The sequence below is a fragment of the Meles meles genome, chromosome 18 (genome assembly GCF_922984935.1).
Source record: "Meles meles chromosome 18, mMelMel3.1 paternal haplotype, whole genome shotgun sequence".
Lineage (NCBI taxonomy): Eukaryota > Metazoa > Chordata > Mammalia > Carnivora > Mustelidae > Meles > Meles meles.
The window spans coordinates 63,708,767-63,732,724 of NC_060083.1; the positions used below are offsets into that span (position 1 = coordinate 63,708,767).

At 67.0% G+C, this 23,958-nt stretch overlaps 4 protein-coding genes across 8 annotated transcripts in view; 1 reads left to right on the forward strand and 3 right to left on the reverse strand.

Moving 5' to 3' along the window:
- Nucleotides 1-632, reverse strand: part of CCDC57 (coiled-coil domain containing 57) — a 91,241-nt gene extending 90,609 nt beyond the window's left edge. The window contains exon 1 of the mRNA XM_045983996.1: nucleotides 550-632. The gene's annotated coding sequence lies outside the window, so the exon portion shown is untranslated. The remainder of the gene's footprint in view (nucleotides 1-549) is intronic.
- LOC123930085 (basic proline-rich protein-like) lies at nucleotides 37-11,034 on the reverse strand. The gene is made up of 8 exons (XM_045986293.1): nucleotides 10,804-11,034; nucleotides 10,235-10,501; nucleotides 9,686-9,775; nucleotides 9,188-9,442; nucleotides 7,685-7,800; nucleotides 5,023-5,110; nucleotides 4,139-4,293; nucleotides 37-1,093 (listed from the first exon to the last, which is right to left on the reverse strand). Exons 1-8 carry the CDS (start codon nucleotides 11,032-11,034, stop codon nucleotides 37-39), a joined length of 2,259 nt encoding a protein of 752 aa, XP_045842249.1.
- SLC16A3 (solute carrier family 16 member 3) lies at nucleotides 8,819-18,937 on the forward strand. Of its 3 annotated transcripts, XM_045986435.1 has the most exons (6): nucleotides 8,819-9,063; nucleotides 14,366-14,508; nucleotides 15,494-15,741; nucleotides 16,140-16,283; nucleotides 16,574-17,332; nucleotides 17,959-18,937. In XM_045986435.1, the coding sequence occupies exons 3-6, from the start codon at nucleotides 15,519-15,521 to the stop codon at nucleotides 18,213-18,215; spliced, it is 1,383 nt and encodes a 460-aa protein (XP_045842391.1). In that variant the 5' UTR covers nucleotides 8,819-9,063; nucleotides 14,366-14,508; nucleotides 15,494-15,518; the 3' UTR covers nucleotides 18,216-18,937. The 3 variants fall into 3 exon arrangements, with proteins under 3 accessions (XP_045842391.1, XP_045842390.1, XP_045842389.1); XM_045986434.1 differs by lacking the exon at nucleotides 14,366-14,508 and having other exon boundaries at nucleotides 8,820-9,063; XM_045986433.1 differs by lacking the exon at nucleotides 8,819-9,063 and having other exon boundaries at nucleotides 13,365-14,508.
- Nucleotides 18,938-19,073: 136 nt separating this feature from the next.
- CSNK1D (casein kinase 1 delta) overlaps nucleotides 19,074-23,958 on the reverse strand; it is a 31,427-nt gene continuing 26,542 nt past the window's right edge. For 2 of the 3 annotated variants that reach the window (XM_045986436.1, XM_045986437.1), the window contains one exon: nucleotides 21,786-23,888. In XM_045986436.1, coding sequence (XP_045842392.1) covers nucleotides 23,838-23,888 — 51 coding nt within the window. In that variant the 3' untranslated portion in view covers nucleotides 21,786-23,837. Of the gene's footprint in view, nucleotides 19,273-21,785; nucleotides 23,889-23,958 lie in introns of those variants that run through there. The other variant, XM_045986438.1, reaches the window with a different exon arrangement.

Genomic DNA, 23,958 nt, shown 5'->3' on the forward strand with positions numbered 1-23,958 from the left:
TAAAAAAACTAGATTTCTTTAAAAAAAAAAAAGTGCCTAACGCGGAGGGGAGCCTAGCCGGCTCAGTCCAGGGGGGTTCCCGCCTCCGCCGGGGGTCGAGGCGACCGAAAAACCGCGCCAGGACGAGGCAGGAGGCGAACCCAGGGGCGGGCATGGCGCCCCACCGCGAACTCCCACCAAGTGCAGGAGCGGCGGGGCCACGCAGGCCGCGCCCCGCACGCGCGGGGGCCGGCGCGGGGCAGGCGCTGGTGGCCGGTGGCGGGCGAAGGCGCGAGCCGGGCAGAAGCCACCGTCCGGCGGCCCCTCGGCAGCCCTCGCGCGAGTCGGGAAAACCCGCCGCACATCCCTGGGCCCGACCGCGGGCGGCGGGGCTGCGGCCGCCCACCTGCCACCGGGCCGCGCGCCCGCACCTGGGGACACCTGCGGGGGCGGAGGGAGCGAGAGGAACGCGTGACCCGCGGGGCGGGGAGAAGGGGGGACGCCCGCACCGGGGCAGGCGCCCCCGGGAAGAGAGACGCGGCAGTGAGGGGACCCGCGCTCGCCGCTCACCGCGCACGCCGGCCGGGACTGGCCTCGGGCCCGCCGCGTCGCCATAGTGACCGGAGTCCGGCCGCCGCGGTCCGGGTGCGCTGGGGGCCGCTCCGCGGCGCCGGCCGGAAACGCGAGCTCCGGCGCGAGGTTCCGGCGCGAGGTTCCGGCGCGAGGTTCCGGCGCTGCCCCGCCCCCCCCACCGCGCGCAGGCGCCGACGGGCGAACCGGGCCCCGCGCCCAGCCCCGCCGGGAGAGGACGACCCGCGGAGCTCGTGGCGGGCCCGAGCGAGGGCGGCCGAGGCTCCCCGAGCGCAGCGGGCGCGCGGCCGTCGTTGCTGCCCCGACGGGCCGGGGCTGGGGGCCGCCGGAGGAGGGCGAGCCCCCAGCCCCCAGCATCCCGCCCGGGCCGGGACCCGCACGCGGTGCGCCCTTCTGTCCGCCGTCGGGGTCACCGGGCCGGGGCCCTCCAGGCGAGATCAGTAACTCAAGCCTCGGGAGAGTGGAGGCTTCCGTGACCGCCGCGGGGCCGGCCTGGAACCTGCCCCCGCAGCCGGGGCCCTTGCTGCCTCCAGACCAGGCTGACCCGCAGCCCCAGGGCCGGGGCTCAAATCCCAGCCCAGTCCTGTCTTCGTCTTTGCAGGACTGTCTGCCTCGGCGCTCCCTTCCCCGCTGCTTGCAGGGTCGGAAACCAGCTGAACCGCTCGGTCCTGGCTCAGCCCCTCAAGGGGCCCCAGGTGTGTCTGGGTAAACACAGGGGTCTGGGGACCTGCCTGTTTCAAGGAGAACAAGAGCTAACCACGAGCTCCGCTCTCGCCATCCTGGGCCCCAACCCTCGTCCTATAGTGACCACAACACGAAGCCCTCCCAGCCCCGAACCCATGATAACCCCAAGGCACAGCATGGCCTTGCTTCTCGTGGGTAGGGCCAGCTCCTACCACCCTTTGGTGGGACACACTTCCCTGCCCCTTCAGGACCCCAGCAACCCCAGAACTTCTGACCCTCTCACCAGAATCCCACGTAAGCCTTCTGGGGCCCCAGGTCCAGAAAGGGGCTGTACTCGCCCCCCCCCCCCCCGCATGTCCCACAGCCAGCAGGATGGTGGAGGCTGGACTGGGCCCATCCAAGAGCCTCCTCCCACGTGGCCCGTCCCGGCACCCGTCCCCCAGGTCTGCAAGGCAGCCTCCCCAGGCTCCTTATCCACACCCCATGCCCAGTAGCCCAGTACACGCCTATGGGGAGATGAAGGGACATCCTGGCCACCAGAGTCAAGCCGGCAGAGCCCTTCTGAAGTCTCTGGCCCGGTCTGCCCGTGCCCCTCTCAGTAGTGCCCACCCCTGCCTCAGGCCCCTGATTGCCTCATCCCTTACTTATCTAACCACCCAGCCAGAGCCCACCCGCCCTCCCCTGTCCTCCAAGGGCTCCAGCCTCCTAGGCCCACCAAGGATAACATCGGCACACGGCGACCTCTGCAGAGGTCCGCAACGACAGGGTGACCCCCGGTGAGGCCAGCATTGGCACACGCGGTGACCCCTGCTTCCACTGGGCCCCCAGCACTGAAGCCCAGACTGCGTCTCAACACTGGGAGGCAGGCTGACTCCGCGGTCGGGTGTCATAAGCCAGGAAGAGCTGTGGCTCAAAGGGCTGGGTTTGGGCTGTGGCTCCAGGATCCTGGGGTACAGCCTGACTTGCTGGCCAGAGTGGCCCCTGGGTGGACAGCCTGGCCTGGAACTATACTCCCTCCCGGGACAGTGTCCCAGGGAGATGGCAGGGAGCACCAGGGGGTGCCCAAGGAGGCCCCGTCCTGACGGCCCAGGACTCCTGGTACTTCCTCCTACGCTGGCCTCGGAGCTGACCTCATTTGGGGATGTCCCTTGCCCGCCTCCCATGGGGTCCCCCCCGCACAGCAGTCGGGCGTGGGACTGGTGCGCGCACAAGCCTGCACGGCATTGAGCAAGTCACTTCCTTCTGGAAATGCCCTGCCCTGCACCCCTCAACACGTTGGGGCCACAGCAACTTCTCCATTTGCGTGCAGGGCCCGGGGACAGGGACCTGGGCTGCCACCCGCTGCGGGATCCTCTTCTTGGAAGGATGCCTCCAGACAGGGTGGGCGACACCCCGATGGGGGGGTTGGTGGGAGATGTCCTCTAACCCCCAGTGTGTCCAGGTGCCGGACAGCCAGCTACATGGTCCCTGCCCCCCCAAGACCAAGAGCTGCCCTGTGAACCTGAACCAGGCAGCAGGCTGGGGCGGGGGAGGGGTGCTCACGGCTCCAAACCAGGAAAGGGGCAGGATAGTGCTCCGAGAGGGACAAAGGGACAAGAGGGCCCTATGTAGTTGTTTCTCAGAGGTCAAAGCCCAGAGGCAGACACAGCTGTCAGATGTCGCCCCCAGGGCCCCTGTGAAAGGGCCATGCCGCCCAACAGGTGGGCACCAAGAGGGGCGTGTCCCGCCAGGCCAGCCCCCAGGGCTGTCTTGACCAGGGGGTTGGCGTCCGCCTTCCTTTGCTGTCCTGATTACTACACAGACAGCAGCCTGGGGGGTGATGCCCGGGGTTGGGGGACCCCATGGGACTAGCAGGTTCATATTGTTAGTCTTGGACACTGTAAGGTTCAGGCCTCTGGGCTGGAGATGATGGAAGCCAAGAGGCTTGCGTGGGCCACACACAGCTGGGACAGGACCCTGCCCCTCCACGCCCAGGGGGAGCCCACCTGAGGCCTGGCATCCCTGGGTGTGGCATGGGACCGGGCGCCTGCTGTCAGAGTCCCCGACCGCCTCCCCTCCTCTCCCAGCCCCCAAGTGGTTCTGCCCGGCTCTCAGTGCTGACTCACCAAGGAGGGGGGACTGCGGTCGGAGCAGGAAGGTGGGGCAAGGCCTTCCCCTCCCCGTAGGCGAGAGGAGCGCTCATGCTTGGCACACAGCCCGGCCCCACTGGCTCAGCCCCTGGCCGAGGCCTGGCTGCCGCCCTCCTGCCCTCCACTCTGGCCTGCAGAAGGCTGGGACACCTGTCCTTCACCTGGTGTCACTCTTCACAGTACCTCCATGACTTCCATCCCCTGGGCCCGGAATGCTCCACACTGAGATTAGGGGGACTCGTGGGGGCTGGACAGCAGGATCAAGGAACTGGGTGGGCCCGCGCCTGTGCCACACTCAGCAGGGACACGGAGCCCCGCTGAGTATAGGGTCAGGTACGCGGTGTTGGGGGCTCCATCAGCCAGGCCATCAGGCAGCCCACCTGGGCGGATGAGATGTTAGTGGTGGCCGAGGAAGAGAGGACAGAGGCCCAGCCAGGACGCCAGACCATAGGGGTGGGTGGTTTGGTGTGAGGTTCCCTTCGGCCACTGCGTGGGCAGAGACTGGACCAGGGAGGGGCAGGGCTGGAGGCTCCACTGGCCTGTGGGGCGCTCTCTCCCACGTGTCCCTCCCTCACCGGCATTCAGGGAGCACCCGCTCTGTTCCAGGCATGGCTCCAGGCACGGTTCCAGGCACTGGGGTAGGTCGAGGCTCTACCAGCCTTGGCGGGCCGTGGCCCGGGCAAGAGAAGCCCAGCATTTGCCTGGGTCTGGCTGTCGGCACAAAGGAGAGAGAAGAACCCAGAGGGAAGCCTGACTTGCGGAGGGCATCAGCGGGGTCAAGCGGGGTCGCAGACGGAGTTCTGCCCGAGCCGAGCGGTGTGGGGTCCCGGGGAGCCTGAGCTCCAGTGCGTCTCAGGATCACGAGCGCAAAGAGGGTCTTGCGGGCCCTGAGAGTGGACAAGGCCACGCCCTAGTTGGCATGGAAGAGCAGAGGTCGGGAGGCAGGGGGCACCCTCGAGCTGCAGGGGGAGAGCCTGGCAGCGGACCCCTGCGGGCTGGGGCCTGAGAAGTGGCCACCGCGTTTGGGGGTCGGGGCTGGGGGCCTGACAGGGAGCAGGGGGCAGCGCGCCTTTCCCAGGGGCCCCTGCCGGCGCGAGAGTCTGTGCACAGTCAGGCTCCGCCAACCGGCGGGGATGGCGGAGCCTCACCTGAAGGGCAGGTACAGGTGTAGGCGCCGCGTGGCCGCCCTCGGGCCAAGCCCTCCGCTGGCAGAGGTCCTGGAGGCCCCAGTTTCTGCTGGGACCCACGTCCCTCAGGCAGCTAGGATGTGCAGGGCCAGGCCGGGGTAGGGGACGGGCCCCCACCCCTGCCCGCCACAGTGGTGTCTGAGGACCCTCCTGGATGTCCCCCCGCTCCTCAGCAACAGCTCCCTCAGCCAGGGTGGTGGTGGGCACACAGTGGCAGGCAAGGGAGCAGGGTCGCGTTCCACAGCCACTGCCTCCGGGTCTGGGGCGCAGGGAGGAAGGCCCAGACCTCAGGCCGCAGAGGAGCTGTCTACTGGTTCCTGAACTGGGGGGCTTCCAGGAGCAGGGACCACGGGGACCAAGGCGGGGGGACCTGGAGGGCCCAGGTCCAGGAGGACCCTGTGGGAGGAGCGAGGCCAGCAAGCACCAGTCCCAACCCTGATTTGTGCCCAAACCTGCTCTGGTCCCATCCGCAGGGCCCCCAGCTTGGGAAGCATGGAGTCCCACAGCGCCTGCGGGCATCCCCGGGGTGGAGGGCAGGAGCTGTGGAGCAAGGGGGAGGAAAAGCATATGGGGGGGCAGACCAGGGCCTGGGGGGCAGCAGGGGGGACAGGGGGAGCCCAAATGCTTGGGGCTGCTCCCTGTCCAGCCTCCAGGCCAAAAGGCTGAGCTGCGGGGATGGGGTGGGAGTGGGGGGAGGCCGTGGCAAGAGGGAGGAACTTTTATGCCTCCAAGAGCAGTCAGGGGGCTTCACCGTGCCCACTTCCCAGCCAGGAGGCCGGTCTGGAGAGGTCCCGGGGTTGAAATCAGCCAGGCTCTGCTTTCTGATGCCTCCTCTTCCCCAACCGGAGCAGATTCTGGGGCGCACCGGCCCAGCGATCCCACAGACCCGGGGCTGTGAACGCTCTGCCGCAGTGAACCCCCACCCCAGACACCCTCAGCCTCCCCCAGGCACCCTGACCCCCAGACACCCCCAACTCCAGATACCTACCTCTAATCTCCCTCCAAACACCCCCAACGTCCCAGAAACCCCCAGTCTCCCCCAGATCTGCCCAGGGCAGACGCCCCAACCCCCACCCCTGTAACAGACACCACCCAACCCCCATGCCCAACACCTGCCCTGGGTGGGGACTGCAGGTGAGTCATGCCAGGCCGGGCTGGGGTCCGGCCTCCGCAGCCTGTTTCCGCCTCTGTCCACAGGCTGGGCCGGCCAAGCGGTAAATGTGTTTATTTTTCTGGGAGCCTGAACACAGCGCAGGTAAAGGCCCTGGGGAGAGGGAAGGGGTGAGAGGGAAGTGGTTAGAAAGCCCTGGCCTCAGGCCAGCTGCCCTGCTGGGCAAGGGTCCTCCCCCAGCCCCCCACCCTGCCTCATCTGCAAAGGTGGCCTCTCCGCCCGGGAGAGGGTGAGGGTGCAGCTTCAGGGAGTGGGAACCGGCTGTGCGGCCAGACCACCTGCTCCCCGAGGAGGGCTGAGGGCCGTGGTGCAGCCCAGGTGTCTGTCACGCGGTTTGGCTTTCTTCACCTGTCCTGGTCCTGTCCGTTCGGTGGGTGGCATGGCCTGGAGTCCAGTGGTGGGTTCCCAGGACTCGAGAATGGCTTCATCAGCAGCCTGGTGCCGCAGATCTGGCCCCAAGCAGGAGCGGGAGGCCAGTCCTTCACCCTCCCTGTGGCCGCTGCCCTCCAAAGCGTCTCTAGGTGTCCAGGGTCCTTTCTGGAGATCAAAGCAGAGCCTGGCACCTGTTTCTGGATGCACAGGGAACATGGCGATGGGACCAGCAGCAGACGTGCTGAGCAGACAGCCCGCCTCTGAGTCCATCTCCAGACACCAGCTCAAGAAAGGTGGAGTGTGTCCCCCGGGCACTGCAGCTGGCTGGGCAGGACTGGGGACAGCCCTGGAGGCCCTCGGAGCTGCGGGGCGTGATAGTGTCCGAAGCTGTGCCTTGCAACAATTCAAGGAACTGGGAGCCTGGGAGCCAGGGAGAAGGGGGAGGCAGGGTCAGGGCTAGGTCAGGCCATCAGGGAGTGCCCCTCACCTCGTACAGGGCCGTTCTGTGGAGTCACCCCCTCGCCAGGATGGAGCTCCCTTGGTCCTCCACTCCCTTCTGTTCAGAAAGGGGCAGCCTGAGCTGTGGGGCCAGCCCAGGGCCACTGTCAGGGAACAGGCATCGGAGCCAGATCTGGGGTGGGTGCCCTTGGCCTTCTCTGTCCCTCCCAGAGAATTGCAGCCAGTACGGCCTGCAGAGCACAGGGCACTGTGGGGCTCCGTGCAGGATGGAGCCTGGCCACCCGAGACCCTCCCAGTGCTGGGCTACTCTGTTGGGGCTCCTGCCCCCGCCCCCGCAGGACTGGTCCCCATGAAGCCCTGGGGAAAGTCTTCCTGGGTTATCAGCCCTGCTTCCCATGGAGGAACATCTCTCCCACACACCAGCATTCTGCCAGCACCGCCCCCCAGTTGAAGCCCCCTGCCCTGGAATGCTCTGCTGGGGGCAGGGGACAGGAAAGCCGGTGTCTGATCAGCCTGCCCTCCTGTGCCTCAGCTCCGAGGGTCCGGGAGGACAGGCAGTCTGGCCCCAGGACACACACCCAAGGAAGACGGTGCCTGAGGGGCTCTGAGCCTGGGGGACTGTCTCCTCCGTTCTCAGGGCTCCCGCAGAACCAGGTGTCCCTGGCTGACCGCCTCCAACTCTCCCAGCTGGACCCCCGAGGCTCCTTCCCTCCTAGGAGCCCAAGTGCGGAATCCCGGGTACTCGCTCTGATCACTGGGGGAGGTGGGGGTCCTTCCAGGTCCTGGAGCTCAGAGAAGACTGAGCCGTGGGCTGAGGGAAGCTGGGAGAGAGCAGGAAGACCCCAGCCACCCCCACCTGTCTTTCCTCGTTGGCCCCTCTGTGCTCTTCGGTCTTGGGTGGGGGCGGGGACGGGGTCAGGGCTGAAGGCTTCTACCCAAGAGGAATCTGCAGTCTTCAGGGTGGGGTGCACTAGCCCCCAAGTTCCAAGAAGACGGGGAAGCATCTGGGTGGTGGCGAGAGGGACCCTGAGCTGGGCAGGGTGTGTGTCTCGGTAACCCGAGGCAGGGGAGCACGGTGGCCCACACTCGGCGGGGGGGGGGGCTGCAAGTACCATCCCAGGTGGGCGATTCCTTCCTGCAGCCGCGCCCTGCCCCACGAGGCTTCGCCACGCCCTCGGATGCCCTCCCACATGAGGGTGCCCCCCCAGCCTGTGGGTTGAACATCTGCCTGGGGGGGGGGCAAATGGGGGTCGTCCCTGAGGCTGGGCTGGATGGTGGGAGCCTGAGGGCACTGGCTTCCCCACGTGCTCCTCCAGACACTCAGGATCCAGGCCTGCATCCGGGAGCCCGAGGACCCGCTCTGGAGGCCTGGGCTCTGCTCACCTTCTCACGGACACATGCTTCCACGGCCGTTTCTTCAGCAGTCTGGAGTGAGGGTGGTCCAGCCGCGAGCCGCAAGCAGGGGTGGGGACCCGCCCAGCCTCTGTGAGTGCCAGGGCTCTTTTCACAGGGGACACGTGCGGTGTGGTTTCTCAGCACCCCAAAGGGAATGCAGAAGGTCCTGGTGGACGTGGCATCTCAAGGGGCAGTCGGTTGGTGGACCCAGCCAGGAGGCCCACACTGTCCTTCTGCGAGCTGCCCGGTCTCCGGGAGTCCATGACCCTCCACTCACGCTGGACGCTCACTCTGCCCTCCATCCCCATGGGCCCAAGGTCGCCAATGTGTCAGCCTCCTGTGGCCCCTGGAGACTTGGAGTGTCATTTCAAAGTCTCCTGGGTGGAAAGTGTTCCTGTTGTCCCCGCTGGGTGGCCGCCACCAACAGCCACACTCCCTGGCACAGCCTCAAACTTGAGCCAGCTCTTTCCGTGCGACAGACGCGAAAATGGGGCCCCAAGCACTGAGTAGGGACCGGCTGGGACCCGCCCACCCAGCGGCGTGGGCCAGCGGCGGCGGGTGTGCGACGCGCGCCCCGGGACTGGGGTCCGCCCCACGGCGGTGGTCCAGTGCCCCAGTGCCGGGAGCCCGAGAGGAGGGCACCGGCTCTATCTGGCTTCCCGGGGCGCGGAGCCACATGGGGAAACGGAAGGTCGGGGCGGTCGCCCGCCTGGTGCGCGAACCCCCCCGGCGCGGGGCCCCCGCCCGCTGCCCAGCCTGGGAGGAAGCCGAGGCTCGGATGGGGCGGGGATTCCCGGGGGCCCTGGGGAGGGAGGCCTGAGCGCCCCCGAGCTGAGCCGCGAGCTGGGAGCCCCACACCGTCGGGGGTGCAGCCGGGGGTGGTGCGGGGGCGGGGCCGGGGGCCCGGCGGGGCGCGGCGGGGGCGGGGCCGGGGGTCCCTCCGCGCGGCGCGGGGTCCGGGCGGGGCGGGCAGGGGCGGCGCCAGGCGGCGGTGACGCGCGGGGGACGTGCGGCGCGAGCGGCCGGAGCTGCGAGTCCCCCCGCGCGGCGGCCCGGACCGGGAGGACAGAGGCGCGCGGCGGCCGAGCGGCGGCAGGTAGGCGCGGTGCGGGGCGGTGCGGGGCGGGGCGGGCCCGGAACCCTCCGGGGAGCCCGCGCTCCCGCCCGCAGCCCCTTCCCCATCCCGGCCTCGGCGCGCCCCCACCCCGCGGCGGCCCTACCCCCAGCGGTTCCGGGGAGCCAGCCGCGCCCCCGCCGCGCCCTCGGTCCCGGGCCCCGTGCGCCCCTGCGCGCCCCTGCGCCCGCCGGCCCTCGGGCTCGGCCCGGCGGGAGGCGGATGCGCGGGGCCGCCGAGCGCGCCGCGGAGGGAAGAGCCGGTCTCCGCGGCGGGCGGCGTTTGGCTGCGGCCGGCCGGGCCCCTCCCGAGGCCGCGGGGTGCACGTGCGCTCCCGGCGTGGCGCTCCTGGCGCCTTGGCCTGCGGGCCTCGGTCTCGCCCACCTCCTCCCGCGTCTCGCCGCGCCCAAACACTCGCGGCCCTCACCCGCCCTCGGGCGACGGCTCCCAGCGCAGGCCGGGGGCAGAGAGGGAGGGGGCTCCCTCTGAATCAGGCTGGACGCCCTGGTTCGTGTCCACCCCTCCTCTCCTGCCAGGCCCCTGGCCCGTGGGAAACCTGGCGGAGCCTCAGTTTACTTGTCTGAAAAGTGGGTGCACAACACACCTTCCGGGATGCTGGCTCAGGCCGGTGGCCGGCAGGCGGTGAGTGTGGGAGGTTAGCTGTCGGGTCATGGCCACTGGGGGTGCCCGGCTTCTAGGTGAGGGACGAAGAGGTGGCCCAGAGGCCAGAGTGCGTTTCTACCCCAGCGGCACCGAGCTGCACGTCCAGAAATGCACTCGGGGTGTGAGGGACAGACAGAGACGAGTGTGCCGTCGAGGCTGGACCCGGCCTCTGTGGGTGGTCAGTGGGACTGAGGAGTTGCTCCGAAGCCGGGGAAGCCGGGAAGTGCAGGCGCAGAGCCTTCCTGCCCCAGGGCCTGTGGTGTGGGCTGGGCCTGGGATGGGCAGTGGGAGGCCTGGTCCCAGGGCAGGCTCTGTTACGACTTGGTGTGACCTTGGGCAGGGCATGGTACCCGGGAGACAGCCTGGCTCGAGCGGACTGCAGCCAGGACCTGTGTGGAGGCGCGGCCGCAGACGGGGCTTGTGCTCTCCCGGAGAGTGGCGGGGAGTGTGTGTCATGGGGGGCTGTGCTTTCCCCGGGGCCAGGCCCTACTTGCTCCAGGGTGGGGCCCCATGGTGGCCCGGCCAGCGTGAAGAAGAGCCAATGCCACTCAGGCAGAGAGTCCAGGAGGGTGACGGCTGCCTCACGGAGCGGCCAGCCCATCGGCCAGTCCATCCAGACACCCTGGATCAGGCTCACAGGGCCGCCGGCAAGTTCAGACCTTCGGGCTTCAGGCGCCATCCGTGAAATGGGCGGGGCGGGGCAGCCAGCCTGCAGACAGGCCATCTCGGTCCGAGCTGCCTCCGTATGGCCGGGCCCCTGCAGAGGGAAAATGAGGTCGGTCCGGGCCTGGGCGGGGCCGCAGGATCTCCTTGGGCGGGCGGCGCTTGGCGGCGCCCAGGGCGGTTCCGGGGCTCCCTGACCCCAGCGGCCCCCGCGCCGCCCTGTACGGTAACAGACGGGGAGGGCGCCTACTCCAGGCCATACGGTGGCGGCTCCTCCCTTGGCGCGGTCACGTCCCCCACGTCCCTCAGCCCAGCCAGTGGCTAGCGGGCGGAGCTTGCTCCCTTCCCACACCCCTCCCTGTCTCTACCGCCCCAGCCCCACCAGGCCCAACGCACTGGTGGTGGGAAGGGCCCTTCCTGGCGAGTGGGGCTAGCTGATGCAGGGACCCCGCCCTGGCCCTGGCCCTGTTCCCCTGGCTTTAGGGTGGGGGGCGGCTGCAGCCAGTCCAGCAGTGGGGCAAGGTGGCCCTGTGATGGGCAGGCCAGGTACTGCCAGGCTGGGCAGGCTCCAGGGCTGGAGGGGGTTGCTTTGGGCCTGCTCCAGCCCCGACTGCACGCTGGCCCCATTGTGCCTTCTAGAGGAGGGTGCCCTGATGGGAGAGCCCACAGCTGTCCACAGGGCCACCCACAGGGCCCACAGCCCCCTCCTTGTCACATGTGGCACAGGGCTGGAGAGAGCTTGGCCTTAGTGCAGTTTCCGATCGGACACATGAAGCCAGCATTTTTGCCCCACTGGCCTCTTGTGAGCCCACCCGAGATCTGAGGGCACCAGGCATGCCCTGCGGGGCTTCGTGGTCTGTGGAGGATGGAGGGACGGAGGGCCCCGGCTGGGCATAACAGGCCTGGATCATGCCTGAGGCAGTGCCCAAGGCCCACCGCCCTCCAGCCCCAGCTGTGCACTCAGATGGTGGGGGGAGCAGCATCTGGGGGCCTGCGCAGGCCCTGGGAAGGGGACAAGCTGACCAGTGGTGCTTTCTGAGCCCTGGGCAGGCAAAGGCATTGGGATATGCTGTTAACCTGTTTGCACAACAGAGGCGGTGGGGAAAGGAAGCAGGGGGGCCGGGGAGGCCCTCCCTCCCCTCCGGAGGCGTGGCACTCCTGTGTCCATCAACCAGCCCCTTATGCTCCAGAGACCCTCGGGGCTCAAATGGAGCCCAGCACTAGCCACAATGGGGCGGGTCTCCCAGGCCTCCCCATGCAGGGGGAGTCCAGGAAGGAATGCAGTTGCCCCTTTGTGCCCCGCCCACCCAGAGCTGGTCTCCAAGGACTGGAAGTCTGCTTAGATAACTGACCGGTCTCCTCGGAAGGTGAACCTACAGGGCACCTGGGATAGGCCACAGGCTCTAGAGTCAGAGGCCACCTCACTGAACCCAGGGGACATGGCGTGCCCCGGCACCTGACAGACCCGAGGTGGGTGCAAGGACGTGGGGCACGGGGATCTACTGGGGGTGTGCCAGGGTGCACTGGGGACGGCAGTGGGTCTACAGCCTGGGGTGAAGCTGGCAGGAGGCCAGGCTGGCTCAGGGGCTGGGGCCTGCAGTCCTGACCCCAGCTGGGACTCAGCCAGCCAGGGGACCGCTGAGGGGGAAGCTGGTGGGCGCCCTTGATTTGGGAGAGCACAAGGGCCCCGGCCCCGTCGACTGTGGTCTGCTGCGTGTGGGCACTCCCAAGGGATCCCCATGCTCGGCTCCCTGGACCCTCCCCTGCTCAGCTTACAGCCGCCTGGGGCGGTGGTGGGACCTTTTCGGGAAGTGGGGGGGGGGGGGCAGCTCCCAGAGCCTCACCTGACCCGGAAGCGGGTACACTCGCCCCACCAGGGAGATCAGCTTTCTGAGGCCCAGAGGGCGGGTTATTTCTGGGCTGGGACGTGGTTTGCATGCTTCCCTGGAGGGGAAACGTCATCACAAGGCCTCCCGGCTGGTGTGAACCCACAGACATGCCGGTGCCTTCTCGCCGGTCCCTACCAGCCCGCAGAAGGGACCACGCCTCCCATCTTGGGTTGTCCTGGGAATGTTGTCAGTCTGGGCCTCTGCCGGCCTCCCCCAAGGCAAGCTGGGCTGACAAGGCCATTTCCTCATGGAAATCCCAGCCCCTTCTCCACTCCCCCCTCCCCCTGTCCCCCTAAACCTCGAGGTCCCACCCATTCCCTTTCCTGGCTGAGAAGCCTCACTTGGAGGACTAGCCTGTGTGGGGAACGGGGAGGGCAGCGTTTGAGCCTGGCTGGTACCCCAGGCTGGGGGGTGGGCTGGGAGGAAAGGGAAGAGCCTCGGGGGCGGCTAGGACTGGCTGGGAGCGATGACCGTGCTCCCCCACGTGGTCTCCTGGGGCCCACGGAGGTCCTGAGCCGCAGCACCTGCCCCTTGCCCTCCCGGGTCCTAGCTCAGGGGATGCCCTGGGCCCCATGGGTGGTCAGCGTCTGTCTCCTGAAGACCAAGGGAGCCTTGGGGGTGGGCGGGGGGGGTCCAGCCTGGTGGGCAGATGAGCGGAGAACGGGGCAGCGAAGGCTGGGGGTCGTGTCCTGCTGGTGAGTGCTGGGTGTGGCTGGTGCAGCTCTCAGAGGCGCCCAGCTTCTCCGAGAGCCAGGGGTACGTGGTTGAGAGCAGCTGCTGGCGTCGGCTTCAGACACACTCTCCTCTTTGGCCTCTGCATGCCCGTTTAGTTTGCTTTTAAAAACCAATGAACGTCTGTAAACCCACAACCCGAGAAAAGCCAGGACTGTGGGGACACCTGGCCCTTCAGGGCCCCCACAGCCACCAGCCCCATCGTCTGCCCTGGGTCTGGGGTTTGTGCTTTCTGCCTTAAACAGTGTCACGGCACCCTGACGCAGTCCTGAGACGGGTTTTGGGGTTTTATTAGGTTTCCCCGCTGCCTGTACTTCGGGGACCTTTTAAGCTTGACGCCAACAAAGGGCAGGGATACCGCAGCTTGGTGCCCCCACTGGAGTGTTCTGGCTGCCGGACAGCATTTGCCCATGTCCCGTCCCAGCGTCGGGCATGTGGCTGCAGTCAGGCGGGGATCTGGAGGACAGAACCCAGGGGTGAGCCCAGACTGCCCAGGCAGAGTCCAGTCCCAGGTCCCAGGTATGCCCAGGACGCGGGAATGGGCCGCCTGGGGGCCAGGTCCCAGGGCTGTGGGCACATCCGCAGGAGGCCCAGGGGCTTCCTCGGCCTGGGTGCCCCCCCCCCCCCAGGGGCTGGGGAGCTCTTGGCCTCAGGAACACCCTGCACTCTGCTCTCTGGTCCACGAGGCTTCTGAGCACTCGGGGGGGTGGTGCCAAAGGGTACAGGGTCTGGGAGCCCAGGGAGAGGAGAGGTTGTTCTCTTGGGTTTCCCAGGAGCGCTGCCCATGGCCCTGAAGCCTGGCCCAGCCTAGGGTGGGGGCCAGGGCCGTGTTCCGCTCCAGTGGGCTGCGTCTGCCTTGTCATCGGCCAGGCGGCCAGCTGGCTCCTGGAAGTCCGTCATCTAACAGTCGTGCTCGTCAACAACTGCCTGGAATCACCCAAAAGGTCTTCAGCAAACACCCCCTAACACCTGACACACCCCTGAATCGGAGTCCAGACCTCCCCCTGCCCAGGCTCCTGTGGCCATGATGCTGGGGGCAGGGGCAGGGTGGAGGCTGGGAGGGGGTTACTTTTCACATCCCTTCTTCCCGTCCGCTCACCCTGCACTCACTCCAAAGTCCTGGCCCACGTTCCATCTCCGGCTTGCATACAGAAAATGGGCCGCCCAGGGGGCTTTGCAAGGTCAAGGATGTTGCTGGAAAGGGGACGGGGTGGAGCCAGGCGGCTGACACCAGGGCTGTTCAGTCTCCTGGTTGGGTCGTTCCTGGCTGTCAGTGGAGGCAGAGTGTTCCCGCCTCGGCACTGGCAAGGGCTCCCCATCAGGACTTCTTCCCCCAGGGCTGGGCTTCTGCACACGCTGGTGGGGGCCGCCGGGCAGGCCGCAGCGTGGGCTGGACCCCATAGGCCCAGGCCCCGGGGGCTGCCCTCCCTTCCCCGTACCTGTACCGGGGAGGCACTCTTCCGGGAACAGCCTCTGTCAGGTGAGGTGGGGAACCAGACATCAGCCTCTGGGATTAGGGGATTTCTGGCGCTAGGATCACATGGAGGTGGGGGACGAAGAGGGGAGGCTAGGGTCTCCAGCTGGACGTCTGGTCCCAACGTTCTTTGTTACTGTGCCTCAGCGGGGCTAAGTTGTGGCTTGGAGAGGGAAGCGGGCCCAGGGCTGCTGCGGGGTTTCGGGCCGACACTGGGTACAGGCAGCCCTCTCCCGGCCTTAGCAGTCTGGGGGCCGGAATGGTTTGCTCCAGAGGGCCGCACGGAAGCCTACCCCTTCCTTCAGCCCTGCCACCCACCCTGGGACCTCCCCTTCCTTGATCCGTGGAGTGTGGACAACTGGGAGTGTGGGAGGAGTCGGCCCGGCTCGGCAAGGGGCCCTCCTCTGCTGCTCAGAGGGCACGGGATCGGGGGGGATCCCCTGTGTAAGGACTGTCTGCTCCCCGACAGTCTGCAGGCCCCTGCCGGCTGCCCCCGACTCCGGCCCGCACAGTCGAGCCCGTGAGTCTTCGCCCCTTTCTCAGGCTCTCACCCGGGGCGGGGAGGTGCGACAGAGGACAGAATCGGGAGTCCTGCTGCCCTGGGGGTGGGAGAGCACGGCCAGCCACAGCTAGCTGAGGTCTCCAGGGACACCAACCCAGGTGGGGCCCCAGGCCCCCTTCTCACGAGACCCGCCCACAGGCGGTGGAAAGGGCAGCCTATTCCCCCACACGGCTGGCCTCAAGTCCCTGCTGGGGTCTGTCCTCCTCAGAAGGTAACCTGAGACTGTGCTGAGCCCAAAAAAGCCACTGCCCTTTAGAGCCCGCGGGGTGGGAGCAGGCCAGGCCCGGGTGGGGGAGGGAGGAAGCGCTGCCGGCCGCCCAGACAGGCCGAGGCAGGTGAGGGCCAGAGGTGGGGCTGACAGGTGGCTCGGGCCTGGGACCCTGCTGTGGCCGAGGCTGGACGGCTGAGTCTGCTTCCTTCCTTCCTCAGGGACGCACAACCTGCCCTCCGGGCCATGGGTGGCGCCGTGGTTGACGAGGGCCCCACGGGCATCAAGGCCCCGGACGGAGGCTGGGGCTGGGCCGTTCTTTTCGGCTGCTTCGTCATCACCGGCTTCTCCTACGCCTTCCCCAAGGCGGTCAGTGTCTTCTTCAAGGAGCTCATGCGCGAGTTTGGGATCGGCTACAGCGACACGGCCTGGATCTCCTCCATCCTGCTGGCCATGTTGTACGGGACAGGTAAGGGTCCGTGATGCCCAGTGGTCGCCTCTGGGGTTCACCAAGGGCCGCTCTGGTTAACAGCCTCACACACCAGCAAGAAGGCTGGGGACCGGCAGGGGGACCTGGTGTCTGCGGCCCAGGTTCGGGGGTGACTGCGAGGAACCCTGGAGAGGCTGCTGCCCGAAAGCCGTGGCTCCCCACACGGCCACACTGGGCACACGTCAAGTCTGTCCAGGACATTTCACTGTGAACTGCGCTTTGCTCAGGAAGGCGTGTGAGTGTGACCCGTACCCCGGGCACCTGGTGTATCCGCCGGGGCAGGGGGTGTCGGGGGAGGGAGGGGCCGTTCCCGGCCGCGGCGCCAGGCCACGTCTCTCAGTGACCGTGGAGAGACCCCGTGTCCCCACCCCCCACAGGCCCACTGTGCAGCGTGTGCGTGAACCGCTTTGGCTGCCGGCCTGTCATGCTCACGGGGGGCCTCCTGGCGTCCCTGGGCATGGTGGCCGCGTCCTTCTGCAGAAGCGTCATCCAGCTCTATCTCACCACGGGGGTGATTACAGGTGAGTGGGGCCCGTCTGGGAGCAGGGCAGGCTGTGGCCCACTGGGCCCTCCGGTGGGGGGGGCAACGGCTCGGGCAGTGGGGGTGCTGGGGCGCTGTGCCCAGAGCGGGGCCTCTCAGGAGCGGGCCGCTGTGGACGGCCCCCCAGGCCTGGCGCCAGTCTGTGCCCGCTCCCCAGCAGACAGTCTCTGCTGGCCTGTCAGTGGACGCCCGGAGATGCCCACCCAGGGCCGCAGGGACGAGGGCCCGGGTGGGCCGGTGTGACGCCTCTGCCGCCCGCCCCTCCCGCAGGCCTGGGTTTGGCGCTCAACTTCCAGCCGTCGCTCATCATGCTCAACCGCTATTTCAACAAGCGGCGTCCCATGGCCAACGGGCTGGCGGCCGCAGGCAGCCCTGTGTTCCTGTGCGCGCTGTCCCCACTGGGCCAGCTGCTGCAGGACCACTACGGCTGGCGGGGCGGCTTCCTCATCCTGGGCGGCCTCCTCCTCAACTGCTGCGTGTGCGCCGCGCTCATGAGGCCCCTGCAGGCGCCCGGGCCAGCTTCGGGACCCGCGCCCCAGAGGCCACCCCGCCGGCTGCTGGACCTGAGCGTCTTCCGGGACCGCGGCTTCGTCATCTACGCCGTGGCCGCCTCCATCATGGTGCTGGGGCTCTTTGTGCCCCCCGTGTTTGTGGTGAGCTACGCCAAGGATCTGGGTGTGCCCGACACCCAGGCCGCCTTCCTGCTCACCGTGCTGGGCTTCATAGACATCTTCGCCCGGCCCACCGCCGGCTTCATCACAGGCCTCAAGAAGGTGCGGCCCTACTCCGTCTACCTCTTCAGCTTCTCCATGTTCTTCAACGGCTTCACAGACCTCACGGGGTCCACCGCCAGCGACTACGGAGGCCTGGTGGTCTTCTGCATCTTCTTCGGCATCTCCTACGGCATGGTGGGAGCCCTGCAGTTCGAGGTGCTCATGGCTGTCGTGGGTACCCAGCAGTTCTCCAGCGCCATCGGCCTCGTGCTGCTGCTGGAGGCCGTCGCCGTGCTCATCGGGCCCCCGTCGGGAGGTGAGTGCTGGGACGCAGGCAGGCGTGAGCGTGCCTGCTCGGGAAGGGGAGCCCACCATGGGAGGGCTCTTAGCTGCAGGGACCCCACCCAGGTGGCCAGCAGGTGTCAGGAGCAAACACTGGCCGAGCCCATCTCCTGGGCCAAAGGCTGGCATGTAGGGGAATCCCGAGGGCGGTGCCCCGCACCTGGGCCAGCCCAGAGGGTCGGCTTTGGTTACGTTGGGCTTTTGCTCTTCTTGGTGAAGGTGGAGAAAATCCTGGGGCGTGGCTGGCCTGGGTCTCTCCAGCTGACTCCATAGGCCGCCACCCATGGGACCCTGTGAGCCCCAGGGCTGTGCCTCATTGTCCTGGGGTCCTTCTGGGGCCCCAGGCGGTTCCTATGAGGGCCACGGGTGACAAGGCCTCCAGCGACAGCAGTGTGGCCAGGTCACTCCCCGGAGACTCTGTCTCCTGCACCCGCTCGGATCCAGAGCCTCCCTCAAGCCTCCTGGTCTGTGCTACCTTGCGGGGTGGGGGGGCTGGGACAGGGTGCCCCTGGGATGTCCCCAACAGCACCGTGGTGCACAGGTAGCCGGTGACTGTGGGGGTGGCCTTCAGCCCGGGCTGACGCGGTCACCCCCTTGCAGGCAAGCTCCTGGACGCGACGCACGTGTACCAGTACGTGTTTGTCCTGGCGGGGGCCGAGGTGCTGGCCTCCTCCCTCGTGCTGGTGCTTGGCAACTTCTTCTGCATTAGGAAGAGGCCGGAGGCGGCCGCGGAGGAGGAGGAGCGCCGCAAGCCACCCGCGGACGTGAGGGTGGACTCCCGGGAGGTGGAGCACTTCCTGAAAGCTGAGCCCGAGAAAAACGGGGAGGTCGTTCACACGCCGGAAACGAGCGTCTGAGCCCAGGAGGCCAGCGGGGGTGACGGAGCCGGACAGAGACTTCAACGCTCATGTTTATTTCACAGTCAGGACTAGCTCGGCCGCCCGTGTCTCTCCGGGAGGTGGTGGGCGGGGAGCCGCGTCATTCCACACTGTGGTGAAGCTGAACCGAGAGGTCACGAGCCGTCTGCACTGGGGACCCAAGCCTGCTGACCCCGGAGCTGCCCGGTGCCCACCGCTGAGCTCAGGGACCTAGAAACCCACGCTTCAGAGACAACATGGCAGGCATCAGAAGGCGGGGCTGGGGCGAGCCGGTGGAGTGGCACCATCTCGGGGGGGGGGCCTCCCCACGTTCCTGGCTGTGCCCCAGCCTGCCCCTCGTGGGGCGCCTGGGGGACAAAACTCCCTTCCTGCACCTCTGAAGGTCTGAAATAAACCTGCGTGTGGGGGGAGCCACTTTGGAAGGAACCTCTTTCAAGGAGTGGGATGATGTTCTACGTGGGGCAGGGGTCTGACTGTTCACTCCAAATTCATTTTCTCAACCACCTGGTGGTTTTTACAGAGTGGCTCTGGCCCCGGCCAGGCGGGTCACGTTTCTAAGCGCTGCTGGTTTTGAACCCTGCCCTGCTGGAGCCCAGACAGCTCAGGGCGTCCACGCAGGGCCCCAGTGGCTGGCAGGGAGGGGGTTCGTGCTGCAGGCGTGTGGCCGTGCCCAGCAGCCCGTACAAGGCGTGTGCACTTAAGCTGAGACATACGTGTGGTTCTTGTTCACTGTGCGTGTGTTTAAAGAAAATGATCTTCCTGCCTTCCGTTTATTCACCCCTCAGCTGCCGGATCGTGGCCCTACAGCGCCCAGCGCGGGCGTCTGCTCCCGTCCTCCTTGTCCAGCCCTGCTCGGCCTCGCCCCGGGTACCTCACACCCACCTGCCCTCATGGCCAGTGGTGGCCTGTGTGGCTGGGAGCCCGGTCAGAGGCCGCTGGGGCCGCCTCAGTAGGTGGTGCGTCGCGGGCGCTGGGGACGGCAGCGGGCACCCTGGCGGGCCGCGTGCAGCCGGAGAGATGCCACGTCCCTGCTCCTCTGCAACGAAAAGCAAGTGAAAGCTCACATCTTGTCCCACCCGGAGAGGTCACCCCCGAGGGGCCTGCTGCTCCCCCTCCTGCGCCTGCCCATCAAGCTGTGCGGAGGACCAGGCACCTGCCGGCGGTGCTGGCCCGCAGCCCCAGGGCCCTGGGCACATCCCCCTCCCCACCAAGCCCTGCCTGGACCCTATGCTGGGGCCTGGGCTGTGGGGGTGTCAGCAGTTGCGGGGCTCAAGGCAGAGCTGCGCCGGGGCCCTTTGCCACCACACAAGCTCCACTCGGCGGCTGCTGGTGACGCAGAGCTGCTCCAGGCTTCCTGGACCTCACACTGTCCCTGACCCTCGCCCTCCTCGCTTCCCTGCTGCCGGCCAGGAGCGACAGAAGCATGCGTCCTCGCCTGTCTCTGTGCCTGTGTGCAAAGGCCTGGCCCAGTCTGGGGACGCTTAATGTCAAGCAGTCCTGAGACGGTCAGCAGGTCAGCGTTGCTCCCACTGAGGCAGGACACGCAGCAGGCTGGGGTCCATGTAAGCCGGCGTGTGCTCCAGGGTGGGAGTTCGGCCACCCTCCCTGGCCTCAAGAACACGGGCTCATCTGTCCCTCAGTTGGCACCTCGGTGGACATGCTAGGTGGACCCAAGGGACCCTGCCCACCACAGTATTAACAACGCCTCCACCCCAGACTGGAGGCTGGGGTTCGCGGCCCACGGGTGAGCAGACGGTCTTGTCTGCCTAGGTTTTGGTTCCAGAGGTTTCCAGCTGGGCCTACTTAGGAGAGAGGACGCTTGCTGTCCTCAGAAAGCTGTGGCTACCGAAGGCTGAGGCCTCCTCAGTGTTCGGGGGGCCACGGATAGGGCTACCCCTCACCCTCCGTCATGGCCAAAGGAGGCTCACAGGCAGCACCCTTAAAGCCCATCCTCCCGCGGACCAATAAAGATGCCTGTGCTGTGCCCCCCTCAGCAGGTACACCCGCCATGGGCCCTCCTCGCAGGACATGCACACATCGCCCCAAGCCACCCTGGGCTGCTGGCCGTAGCCTGGTCAGACCTGGGGGCACTGGCCACATACACACTTGGTGGGGCCTGCGCGAAGACCCTGGCACACACATGTGGGCTCCAAGCGGGGGTGCCTGGGGGATCTGCCTGGGATATTTTGGGAGGCAGCTGCCCAGGACCGGCAGGGCCCACTAGTGGGGGTCGTGAAGGGCTGGGCAGCCCTTGCCAGTATCCAAACCATGGCCCGGAAGACGCAGAGCCCGGTGGACACTCCCCTAGGACCTCAAACACACCTGTGCGGGCGCAACAGCACGGAGACTGCTGCTCCCACAGGCCCCACCAGACACAGGTGGGAGCAGGACAGAAAAACAGGGTGCAGGAGTTTCCAGAAGGGCTTCCCAACAGCCCTCTGGGCGGGGGCGGAGCTGGAGGCGGCCTGGTCTGCACATACTGCTGAGCGCGGAGCCCGCCATCCAGCCCCGGGGTTGGGCCCTGGGTCAGGAAGTTGTGGGGCAGCCAGGACGCATCTCCCGGCACAAGGGACCAAGGAACAGGACAGGCAGGCCCTGGGCAGAAGTCGGTGCAGTGGTCCCTGTCCTGCCTGCAGCCCCTCCCGGCAGAACAGGGGAGGACAGCTTGGGGCTTGTGCCTCTGGCCCTTTGGCTGGACGCAAGGGTTGGCAGCTGGGGTGAGCAGCAAGGAGTCCGGGTGTTGCCTTCTCAACGCTGGGAGCCAAGTGAGAAGGGCTGACCACCGAGGAAGAGCCCAGCCCTATTCCAGAACCTCAGAGCCCACTGGGCTCAGCCAGTGGCAGGAAGGGGAAGGCCTGAGCAAGGGGCAGGGACTCAGGGCCCACACCCTCCAGGACACCCCCAGGCCCCAGGGGCCGAGCGGCAGGGAGGTCAGAGCACACAGGCCAGCCCCGCTTTGGCGTTCAGCTGGGGCTCCTTGGGGCTCCAACAGCTCAAGCGGGAGAGGGAAGCCAAACCACAAGTACAAGGGATGGACCCACCCAGAAGCCACGGAGCTGGGAGTGGGGGCGAGGATGGGCGGGCGACACCGGGGAGCCCCAGGCACAGGGCACGTGCGCCGGCCTCCTCGGGGATCGGGGCTGACAGGCCTGAGCCCCTTGGTCGGGCAGGGGCCCCAGGAGCCGCCTCGCAGGAACCACACACGCCTTCCGTGGCAGCAGAGCGCCGCTCGCTCCCCAGAATGCTCGAGGCAGCGGGAGACTTCCTTCCGGGCTGCGCTGAGGCCCAAGAAGCTCAGGCACCTGCTCCATGGGTTAAGCCAGGGGAGAAGGGACTGGCGCTTGGGGACGGCCTGCACGGGTGTCGGCTCTGGGAGCTCGGGCAGGAGCAGCCCGTGCCTGCGGCCTGCAGCCGACCGGCCTGTCGAGACAGCACTGCCGGACAGGAGAACAGACAGGAACGCCCCTTCGCAGATGAGTTTCCACCAGGTCAACCTACACACACCAACCCCTCCCGGACCTGAAATAAAGAGCAGCGCAGGGCGGGGGGGAAAGGTAAAAGTCATCACGGGTTTATTATTTACACGGTGGTTAAGCACATAAATGCGGTGGTCACACAAACGTGCCGCGTCAGGGACCGGCCACCAGTACACAGGTTGATACAGACGTTGCAACTACATTTCCTGCAGCGGGAGGGCAGCAAGTGCGCGCGGACGGACGGACGGACGGCCGCACCGCTGAGGGCCCAGGCTCTGTGCCCACCTCTCAAACCCAATCCAGCCATTTCAGGTCGAAGCCCTGACGCCGAGCGAGGGCAGGCTGTCCCCGGTGGTCTCCGGCACTCCGGCGGCAGCCGCAGCCACTAATAACTCGCCCACAGGGGCAGGGCCACCTCCCACCTCCCGAGAGGGCACTGGGTCACGACAGCCCCCCACCTCGCCCTGACCCGGCCCGGCTTGCGCCGCACTCCCAGAAACAGCCCCACTTGGCCAAGTCCCGCGCCCCGCAACAGAGCAGCCCGCTCGGTCCACGCAAAGCAGCCAGGAGCCACGCTCTGCCATCAGCGCACACCCGTCAGGGCGTCCCTGGGACCCACGCTCCCATGCTAGGGGCCCAAGAGGGCCAAAAGCGGGAAAACACAGACACGGACGCTCTAGGCCCCTCACTTGCTGCCAGCGCCCCGGTCTCCGGAGCACCCTGCGGCGGGGTGGCCGTACCCCCAAACACCGATTATTGCACCTGGTTTCCCACAACGGGGGCTCCCGGCTACTGGCTGCCGCCACCGCCTGGGCCGCTGCCTGCTACCAGATGAGGGAGCGACCAGGAAAACCACCAGGAGCCCAGCAGCCCCAGTGCCCTTCTTGCAAGACTCAGCCGTGCCCTGCTGCTTGACCCCTGCGGGTCCGCTCCGTCCCAGCGCAGGTCGTGGAAGGACGCAAGCGACGCTGTACCCTCCTGGGTGACCCGGTCGAGTCTCCGGCTTCTTGGCACTTCAGGGTGGATCCCCTCTGGGCGAGGCTGCTGTGGTCCCGCCTGGCCCGGCGCAGACGGCCGCACCCTTGGTTCTGAGCACAGAAACGTTAACACACATCGAGGGCCAATCTATACCGATCACGTTCACAGTCAGTTCAGAGAACGTCCCAAATTCAAAGACACTGAGGCACCACCACCACCAAAATAACCACACGTGACCCCGAGGAGGGGCCGATGTCTCTCGATTTGAAATCCTCTCCTGAGGGACCGGCAACGCCCACGCAAAAAGCCTTGGCCTCCGAGGTCTTCCGTGCTTGGCTTCGTTCTCGTGCGTCGGGGGCACTCAGAGGACCGCACGACGCAGGCGTTCCGGTGTAGATGGGGAAGGGACGGTGACAGCCAAAACCAGCGTAATGAGGCCACAGGACACACGGCACACGACACACACAGACGCACACACGGCACTTACACACACGTCTACACGGACAGCACTTCTGGCGAGAACCCCTCTCCGCAGCGGGCCACACGGCAAAGGGACCACGAAGCAGAGAACGGGCGCCCGCGCGCTCTGCTCCCTGACGCGCTCTGCCCTGCACAGAAACTCCACTCCAGCCTTTGTTCCAGGGCTTGTCAGAGTCAACATCGGTTTTAAGACCGCAAAAACAGACGAGAAAGAAACAATAAAAAGACGGATTTCTTTACACAGATTTAAGCCAGTAATTTTTAGCAAAATGATACAAAACTGTCTTAACCAAGTAGAAGATCGGTGGCTACAGTAGGCTCGTCAGGGAGCAGGGCACACCGCCACTGGAGGGGAACCGAAAGGCTCTGGAGCGGGAGTTTCGTTCTCTCTGCAAGTGTCTCTCACACTCTGCTTTTCTTCCCAGCCCGCGACAACCGAGTCCACGTGGGGGGCCCTCGGTGCAGCCCCTGCGACGGCAGCGCTTTGGAGTCTGTCCGGTTTAGTTTGTGTTTTGTTTCCCCCACGGGCGTCGCTGGGTGGGCGGCCTGGAGAGCTCCCGGTGTTAACATTTCGGTTCTAGACCGGGGGGCGCGTCACTAGTAAAGCCATTGTAACAGAGTAGATCAGCCATGCATTGTCTGCCCTTCACAGCAAAAAGGAGAGTTCTCATCGGTGCACCACAGACTGAAGGCCACTGGAAGCCACCCGACCGGGAATCTGTCGGAGCCAAAGCACAGGAGAAGGTCAGCATGAGGCCAGAGGCACGGGGCCGGTCGGTAAGGCTTGG

Bases quoted from the DNA above. Each gene is read 5' to 3' on its own strand.
- SLC16A3 (XM_045986435.1), top strand. From the start codon at position 15,519: ATGGGTGGCGCCGTGGTTGACGAGGGCCCCACGGGCATCAAGGCCCCG. The intron at 15,742-16,139 runs GTAAGGGTCCGT...CACCCCCCACAG, and splicing joins GGCCATGTTGTACGGGACAG to GCCCACTGTGCAGCGTGTGC. The intron at 17,333-17,958 runs GTGAGTGCTGGG...ACCCCCTTGCAG, and splicing joins CATCGGGCCCCCGTCGGGAG to GCAAGCTCCTGGACGCGACG.
- LOC123930085 (XM_045986293.1), bottom strand. From the start codon at position 11,034: ATGGGGCCAGCGTGCAGTCGGGGCTGGAGCAGGCCCAAAGCAACCCCC. The intron at 9,443-9,685 runs GTGTGTTGTGCA...CGAGGCCCGCAG, and splicing joins CTGAGCCAGCATCCCGGAAG to GCCAAGGCGCCAGGAGCGCC. The intron at 7,801-9,187 runs GTAGGGCCGCCG...CCCCCCCCCCAG, and splicing joins GCTCCCCGGAACCGCTGGGG to GCAGATGTTCAACCCACAGG.